General features: G+C 34.9%; 1 protein-coding gene across 2 annotated transcripts in view; it reads right to left on the bottom strand.

The window, feature by feature from the left end:
* LOC109850434 (two-component response regulator ARR17-like) overlaps window positions 1-4563 on the bottom strand; it is an 8872-nt gene extending 4309 nt beyond the window's left edge. Inside the window, exons 1-2 of one of the 2 annotated variants that reach the window (XM_020420449.1) lie at window positions 4402-4563; window positions 4121-4236 (exon numbers count right to left, since the gene is read on the bottom strand). In XM_020420449.1, coding sequence (XP_020276038.1) covers window positions 4121-4236; window positions 4402-4442 — 157 coding nt within the window. In that variant the 5' untranslated portion in view covers window positions 4443-4563. The remainder of the gene's footprint in view (window positions 1-4120; window positions 4237-4401) is intronic. The other variant, XM_020420450.1, reaches the window with a different exon arrangement.

The following is a 9812-nucleotide window of genomic DNA, read 5'->3' as shown; positions in this document are numbered from 1 at the left end:
TATATATATATATATATATATATATATATATATGAGAGTTAACATCCTCATGTGAAAGTTAACATGTTCAGGTTAAAGTCAACATTTTTAGCATAAATTTAATTTATTCAGCTGAAAGTTAAGATATTCACTTGAAAGTCTAAAGAATTTGAAAGTCAACGTGTATAGTTGAAAGCCAACATGTTCATCTCAAAGTTAACGTAGTCAAATGAAAGTTAACATGTTTAGCTGAAAGTTATCCAGCTGAAAGTAGTTTTAGCACCAAGACATTTTATAGGAAATACAAACAATATACCCCAGCTAAACAAGTACATTACACAAAACTTCTTACATTTTTGCAGCTAATATGATTAGACTTAAAATCTTAGAGATTACAAAAACTTTCTACAATATCAAACAAAAGTCTTGACAACCTATATTGTTCTACCAAAAGTACTGTACTAATAAGCAATCCACACCAAACACGTCGAATTTTAGTTCAAAAAAACTTGTTATGAAGAAAATTAACATATTATTATGAAAGTTAACATGTAACAGTGAAAATTAACATATTATGATGAAAGTTAATATGTTCAGCTGAAAGTTAACATGCTACCAGTAGAGTTAACATATAATGATGAAAGTTAACATGTAACAGTTAAAGTTAACTTATTAGGATAAAAGTTAACATCTTCAGATTAAAGTAGTACAAACGAACATCATTGTTGGCTAATTCTTGAAAAATAAACAGAAGCACCATTAAAAGCCCATATTATTTTCACTGTGTTCCAATCCATAATGAGTAGTACAAACAAACACCCAAAATACCTCTAACACATAAATCAACAATCAAATTAGAAAATAAGAACTTATTGTTCATCTCCTGAGATATGAACCAATATATCTCATACTACTTGTCATTAAGATATTGGGTCCATGGATTGTTCATGTTTCATTCCCCAACTATGGCAATTGTTGTTGATCTGTGGTCTTATCATTGAACATACAGTTTGTGAACTACTTTAGAAACGTTGACATTGAACATATATGCAGGTCATGAACATGTAAACGTTCATCATAATATGTTAACTTTCACTGTTATATGTTAACTTTCATAATAATATGTAAACTTTCATCACAACATGTTAACTGTCGGCTGAATATGTTAACTTTCATCATAATATGTTAACATTCACTACTACATGTTAACTTTCACCATAATATGTTAACTTTCTTCATAACATGTTAATTTTTAACTGAACATGTTAACGTTCACCATAATAAAACTCTTACATTCTTACAACTGATATTGCTTGAATACACAAATGAAGATGTTAACTTTCAGCTGGATAAAATGTCTTGGTGCTAAAACTACTTTCAGCTGGATAATTTTAAGCTAAACATGTTAACTTTAATTTGATAACATGCAACTTTGAGATGAACATGTTGGCTTTCAACTATACACGTTGACTTTCAAATTCTTTAGACTTTCAAGTGATGATGTAAACTTTCAGCTGAATAAATTAAATTTAAGCTGAAAATGTTGGCTTTAACCTGAACAAGTTAACTTTCACGTGAGCATGTTAACTCTCATATGTATATGTTAACTTTCAAGTGTATATATTAACGTTTAGATTTATATGCTAACGTTCACGTGAACATGTTAACTATCAGCTGTATATATTAACTTTCATCTGCATATGTTAACTTTCTTATGAACATGTTATATTTTATCTCTGCACGCTAACTATCAGCTGAATATGTTAACTTTCAGCATAATATATTAATTTTCACTGTTACATGTCAGCTTCCTTATAACATAATAACATGCAACTGAATATGTTAACTTGTCAAATGTACATGTTAAGTATTAGCTTTTCCTACTGACATTCAAGTAAACATGTAACTTTTCATTCGAGCCTGTTAAATATATGTTGTATCAAAACAAAACATAAATATATGGTAGCAAAAATACCATAAATACAATAAGAACAATAAAAGTCAAGCTTGTTGTAATGTTTATCATCCACATCAACTATTTACACAACTAAATTAATATACACAATAATCTTAGTATCCAGAGTTGGCTTGACACCCGACCTCTCCATCCGGCTAAAAACTTCCATAGCCATTTCGAGCCTTTTGACATGAGCAGCCCCATCAATAAAGTAATTGTAAAAGGTCCTCATATCTGATTCGTTGATATCTGATTTCTTGTTCAGTAGTTCTAACTGCTTGTTCAGAAGAACTAGAACCTCCTCAAACTTTCCCATCTCACATTAGCTACCAACAACAGCTAGATACAAATTCCTAGTTGGGGTATGTCCAGACTCTTGCATCTAAATTATTAGCTCAAGAAGCACATCTACCTTCCCTAATGAAATGAATGCTTGAATCGAACTAGTGTATACAAAAGTATACGTAGACAATTCAACATCTCCGCCACCAAAGATATGCCGAATGGACCAAACCTTCTCCAACTCTCCTTGCTTGCAAATGCTCGTGATACAACGGGCCAAAACTGCTGTAGTTGGCTTCACCGCCCTCTCTTGTGCACCCTCGAGCAATTCATGAAGCTTGTTAAGCTTCTGGTCTCTACAAAGCATATTGGCGAGAACACTAAAGGCTCGTTCCCCAATTTGTTCCATCAGGGTCTCTGCGAAATCGAAAATCCGGGCGTCGATGAGAGAGTTCATCAGAGCATGAGAGCCGAAGGAATCGAGGTCGAGGCCAAGGAACAGCGTGTTGGTCGAGGCTGAGGTCGAGATCGAGGTTGGGGCAGTCGGTGACGGAGTAGCCGACCACGAGGGTGTCGTGGAAGCGGGCGTTAAGGCAGAGGTCGTCGGGGCGACTCAAAGAGGTGGAGGTTGAGGGAGGAGAGGTCGGCGTCGAGGGGGGCGTCGTCGGGGGACGAGGAGAGAATGGAGTAGAACTTGTCAAGGATCGAGGTGCCGGACCAAAAATCAGCCCTTGATTCAGTCGGCGATCTCGACATCGGAAGGATTGGGGATGGTTTGAGCGTGAGAAGAGAAGAGAGAAGAGAGAGGAGGGCATTTTAGGGTATTCTTAAACAAATCCCACTGTGTTGTCTTGAAAAAGAAAATAGGGGCTGAAACATAACAACTTCATCTATTTGGGGCTTTATCACACAAAAAATAATACGGGGGGCTTAGTCACAATCACTTTATTTTTTTGGGGCCTAAATACATTTTTCCCTTTTTATTTTATTTTTTTTCTTTTCTATATTTCATATTTTAAGGGATTAGATTTGGTTACCAAATCTGATCCCATGCATGAGATCAACGTGGACCACACGTTGTAAAATACACGACATCACCGACTTAGAAATATGATTTGACTTGGGCCATACAACACCCATAATGAGCTAATCCAGCTGGGCCACAGCCCATATCACATGATACAATCCTCCGTAGGATCGCATGGTCCGAAGAAATGATAATTATTTCACATCACATTTTTTAATATATAAATTTTTATTTTTTCATTTTTTTATATTTCTTTTCTTCATGTTTAAAGGAGCTTTTACTTCGTATGTTCTTTTAGTTCCGTGAATCATCTCTCTATGTTATTGTGTGGATTGAAATCTAACCAAAATTCGTAGATAAGAAGAATGTGGATTATAATGTATTTTCGATTAAGTTTTAGGGTAAAAAGCTCGGTGGATGAGATTAATGTGCAATACAACGTCAATTCAGCGACTTATTCAAATCTTCATGTGCTTTTTTATTTTGACAAAATATTCAAATGTGTTTGTATCTCTATATTTTGAAAAATAGTTTCATTATTATTTTTCTTACAAAATGTTGAGGATTTAGGCTCATAAATTCATTCAAAAAACATTCTGTCTGGATTACAATGACAGACAATATTTATAATTAATTTGTCAGTACAACTGCATCAAAACTAGGCACCGCTCATCTAAGAAAGCATAGAAGGATTAACACAAAGAATGAAAGAAAATTAGTAATCCCAAAAGGATTATAGAGGCAACATCATAATAATTACTTTTAGACACACTTCTTCCCTTGAGTATCTATAAATTAACAAATTCTTCATCTCACAACTACGAACTAGAAAATTCTAAAAATAACAAAAAGAAAAAAAAAATAGCGTAACGCACCTTTGTATGAAGAATTCTTAAGCAATGCCTCAATGAACTTCCTCTCAACTACACTATCATCAACTGCGAGCACATGAAGTTGTTCTTCATCAAAACAATTTGAACCCATCCTCCTCCTAGAGAGAGAAAGAGAGAGGTTTCAAATGGTGAAGTGAGAGATTAATTTACAAAACCAAGAGGCTCATACAAAGAGAATGTGGATCTAATTTATAGGAGAAAGAAATTGAAAAGGTATTCGCACAAAAAGGACATTATGATTTATGATAAACGAGAGACGATACTGTGGAATCAAAAGCCCCAGATATTTCGTGATCCACTGCATCTGGGGATGACTTTGCACGGATCCTTACAGTATCACTTCATTCGCTCAAAATATTTGATTTTGCTCCTAATTCCTTGATTGTGTCCTTTTTTTGAAACTTCTAGTATCTTTCCTTTCTAATTATAATTAAGCCTCCTGCGTGTCCTGATATACACAAAAGTTGGTGGATATTTGCCCCCGTACTTTACTCGTTATTAACATTGGATGCCCTCTCATGCAAACGGGTCAAGTTTATGTACGATCCATTAACATCAGAATTTATGTAGGTTGTTGACTATATACATGACACTCCGATTGATAAATGTAAGATAAATAGCAAGAAAAGCAAATGATCCACGTGACTTTCAAACATGACTCAAAGATCTTCTGAAGTTCATTCTTCATAATTTGCATGAGGATACATTTCAAGTGTGAGTCAGTGAGTCTCAAGAATGTCTATGTTTTTTTACTTTGAACATTCAGTAGGCTCTCAGTGATTGTTTGTCAACAAAATAAATAAATAGAAAATGAAAAAAAAAAAATATTAGTGGAGTTAGATCCTTACAGGGATTGAACAGAGCACAGACTAATGGAATCAATCACAAAGGTGGAGCAATAACTCTGTTATTATTGTAGATTATGACTTGGAAGTCACATTTCATAGAGACGTCAAAATTACTTATGTGATATATGTAATGGTCCTTGGCTATGGTCATCCACAGAGGCTAGCTACACATTGTGATGGGAGGTCTTGACCCCCCAATATTTTGAACTTAATGATTCCAGCTATACCTATTACTATAAATAGAATAAGATAAATGGTTTCATTGTTAAAAAAAACATTGTCAGATCATGTTTTTTGTACCTATGACTAGGAGTGGAATAGAGCATTCTACCAGATATCAAAAAAAATTATTTACACCTAAATCATGAGAAAACTTACAGCTACACATTTGATACTTGCCATATCATACAAGTAGCTAAGTGTTAATCCCAGTGAGAGGCCGATACGTGTTCCATCCTATGCCTAATCAGTCATATTCAAAGAGGGACGACCCGAGCGACTCTAGATGTCGACCCAGCAGGCTGACAACTTGCGATGCCAACTAAAAAGGAGGTACTTGTCAACCTACCTGTAAGATCAAGATGAGAACATCCTCACTTGGCCTACCATTCCGATCGACCCCACTTCCTATTAGCACTTAGCCTTTCCATGCCAACAACTTGTAAGGCCGATTAAAAAGACGGTGTTTATTGGCCTGTAATAAGACGAATCGAAAGGCGGTGTATCCTCGAGCCCTCCGCCGATAGTCAAATGCCATTACCTTAAATGCATAATCAGAGTCATTGCACCTCCAGCCTGAAAGTATTTATGACTCATCAGACCTCGTTGACACTATGCACATTATGTCACTCTCACATTAAATGCCTGGGTGACTCACCTCTCTCTACTGCTGACACCTATAAAATAGATGACGACTGAGCCACTAGCTTGACTCAACCAAATTTCCTCATCTACCCTTCTGATCTGCTCTAAAAGGAAACTGATGTCTGCTGCCTAGGGTAAGCTATTCTAAGCCATTCTATGCAATTCTCTTGTTAAAAAACTTAACTCTTACTTCTCCACTCAACCTCTGAACTGACTTGACCGTCGGAGAAATCACGAGAGAATCCAACTCCGACCTCTTACGTGTTTTTCATGTGCAGGACGGAACCATCAGCTCAAGAACTAACCGTCTGAGGAAGCTTGAGGACCCTAACGTCTCTCATAATACATAAATAAACCTCATATTTGATAACTGACATGACTGCCATCACCCAATGGGCTAAATCGTGTGTTCTCTTTATATATATATGATATATATATATATAATATATATATATATATATATATATATATATATATATATATATATATATATATATATATATATATTATATATATATTAATGTATCTTGGACTCCCCCCTCAAACCCATGATAAAATTACTGTGGCACCGCCACTCACTACTCAGCGGCAGAGGCATCTCAAAAGAGTGTATATATATATATCACAGATTGAGCGATATTGTGAATGATCCGCTCCGTTTGAGCTTGATCTATATATTCTAAAACCCCAACACACCAAGTTTGGGTGAACCCATCGTCGTTTGACCATTCATCCACTCGTATCAATTTTAACGGTTTTGAATGAATAGAACGTTTTCACATGGCTCGATAGAGGGTCAAACGCGGACGGATTCACCCCAAAGACTTGGTGTGGTTGGGTGTTTTAGGCAAAAATGTGAGAATCAAGTTTAACCGGAGGCGGCCATGCACCATAATGTCGCTCCATCAGTGATTTTAGAAGCCGTCCAGAGAGAAATCGCCTCCTATGCACAAGAACCCATTTAATCTCATAATTACTATATATAATATTCACAATATATATATAATATATATATATATATGATATATAATGTATCTTGACCCACCCCCGCCCGCCCCTTAAGAAAAATTACTGGCACCGCCACTCCACTACTCAGGGCAGAGGCATCTTAAAGAGTTTGGCATCAAGTGACAACACCCTCTAGCAAAATAGTTCCTAAGTACATAGTAGAATTGGCCACAATAGTAAACCCACTACAGAATTAAGCAATGGGTAGTGACCAATTTGTGTGTTAAAGGAGAGAGAGAGTCTTAGGGTGAATTTCCCTTAGATTAAGTATTGAATGTGTACACATATATATACATACAAGTAGAGGAGGGTGAGGTGTGCTCTCATAACCGATGTGGGACTAAACTCACTACTAACACATATAATAATATTAATAGACCCCTCAAACTCAATGTTGGATCTAAGAAAGTGAGTTTGCGTACAAGAAACTAGAATTGATGAACAGGTAAGGCATTCGTGAAGAAATCTGCAAGCTCATCAGCGGATGAGACATGAGGAATTTAAATTGTATTGTCCTTGATAACTTGTTGAAGAACAAAATGAGCGTCAATCTTAATGTGTTTGGTCCTCTTATGAAATACTGAATTATTAGCAATCTGGATGGCACTCTTATTATCATAATAGAGAGGAGTAGTAGTCAAAACAGAAATACTGTACTCACTGAGAAGACGATGAAGATGAATAATCTCTTTAGCTGTTGTGGACATTGCATGATACTCAGCCTCAGTGCTGGAAAGGACAATAACATCTTGTTTCTTACTCCGCCAGGAAATAAGGGAATCACCAAGAAATATACAGTAACTTATGGTAGACTTCCTGGTAGTTGGATCACCAGCCCAATCAGTATAAGAATATGCACGAAGCTCTAAATCGGATGTAGTAAGAAATAGAAGAAAACGAGTGCTAGTGCCCTGGAGATACCGAAGAATCCGTAATAAGACAGTATAGTGTACAAAATGTGGGGCATTAACGAATTGACTAACAATGCCAACAGCACGAGTGATATCTGGTTAAGAGATGCACAAATAGACCAACTAACCAACCAGAAGACGATATCGGGTAGGATCAGATAGAGGCTCACCATCAGTAGAGCGAAGTTTGACATTCTTTTAAAGTGGAGTATCGACAGTTGTATCGTCAGTTAGCTTAGCACGAGCTAGAATATACGAGAGATACTTTTGTTGAGACAATAATACTCCCCGCGGGCCCAGAGAAATTTCTTGACCAAGGAAATAGTGAAGAGATCCAAGATTCTTTATGTGGAACAATTGTTGTATTTTGCGTATTGTATACCAGCAAATCATCACCTGTAATGATCATATCATCTACATAAAGGAGTAATAAATCTCTGCCATGCGATATAGTGCGAACAATCAGAGAAGAATCTTGATAATGTTACATTAAACGCTGGGCGCTCCTAGACGCCAGACTTGACGCTCAGTGCTTAGACGTTTAGGCGGGCACCCAAGCGGTTTTTGGGCATTTTTTTTAATTGCGAATACTTGAAGATAGTATATATATTATATGATATTATATATAACTAATATATTTATATGATATATATATTATATATATATAAATATATTATTATATATATAAATTTTTATTTATTTTAATTATACATCATTTTTTTATAATAATTATATATATAAAAAAATAATTACCACCAACACATATAAATATATATATATAGTATACAATAAATAATATATATATACATTATTTATATAATATCTTATGTATATGTATATCTATATATAATATATATATATAGATATATATATACTATATATATATATATATATATATATATATATGATAAAAATATAAACTAAAGTATTAATTATTAAATATACACTTAAACTAATATTTTCCAACTCTTATCAATCATCTCAAATACTAAGATATTGTTGCTAATTACTAAGTTATTGGGCATAGAAAAATTGCTAATTACTATTTTAAGCTCTTTTTTCTAGTTATACTAATTACTAAGTTATTATTGCTCACTAACTTTGTTTTTCTTTTTTACAGATTATACTAGTTGAGAGTTAAGTAGCAAGCTGCAAGGATGAAGGAACAATCAAATTTTCCAACACAGCTACCAAATTCGATATCAATAATTCATTCATTTAATATGTATATTCATAATTTCATATTGTATTCCTATTTTCAAAATTGTGAAGTTTATGAAGTGTGAAGTTTGAACAACGAAAAAATTAAAGAAAAAAAGCAAAACAGAGAAACTAAAAAAAATTCTCAAAAAAAAATCATGTAAATGTAATTAACAATTATTTTTTTAACAACTAAGTAAAGGTTTTCCATAAAATAAATTCTCAAGAAACAATTACAAAAAAATTAAAAAAATTGAACTGTGTATAGACTAAAGGAAAACACCAAAACCATACACTGGTTTGAGCAACGCTGCAACAGTATTATACTTGGGGTAAAAAAAGGATAAAAATGCATTGTGTAATCTATAAGAAACCCTATTAATGTTAAACCAAAGGTCTATATCTGAAATGATGAATAAAATAAGCAAACAACCCTCTTTACCTTGTTACAGAGATGAAGCGGATCAAAGACGTGATCGATGACGTGCTCGGAGCCTCTGAGGTTAAAGACAAAATCGAAGACATGCTCATAGGTTGAAGATGAGCTTGGAGGTTGATGACGAGATCGAAGACGAGATGTTTGTGGCGGCGTCGGTTGAGCTTGGAACTTGAAGACGAGATCGAAGACATGCTTAGAGGTTGAAGATGAGCATGGAGGTTGAAGACGAGATTGAAGACGTGTTCGGAGGTGGAAGATGAGCTTGGAGGTTAACGACGAGATCGAAGATGTGTTCGGAGGTGGAAGATGACCTTGGAGGTTAACGACGAGATCGAAGATGAGATATTAGTGGCGGCGTTGGAGAGACAAAACGGGTCAAAGATGAGCTTAGGGTTAGTTTGCGT

Source organism: Asparagus officinalis, chromosome 7 (assembly GCF_001876935.1).
Source record: "Asparagus officinalis chromosome 7, Aspof.V1, whole genome shotgun sequence".
NCBI classification, from domain to species: domain Eukaryota; kingdom Viridiplantae; phylum Streptophyta; class Magnoliopsida; order Asparagales; family Asparagaceae; genus Asparagus; species Asparagus officinalis.
This window is presented reverse-complemented; position numbering and strand designations above follow the sequence as displayed.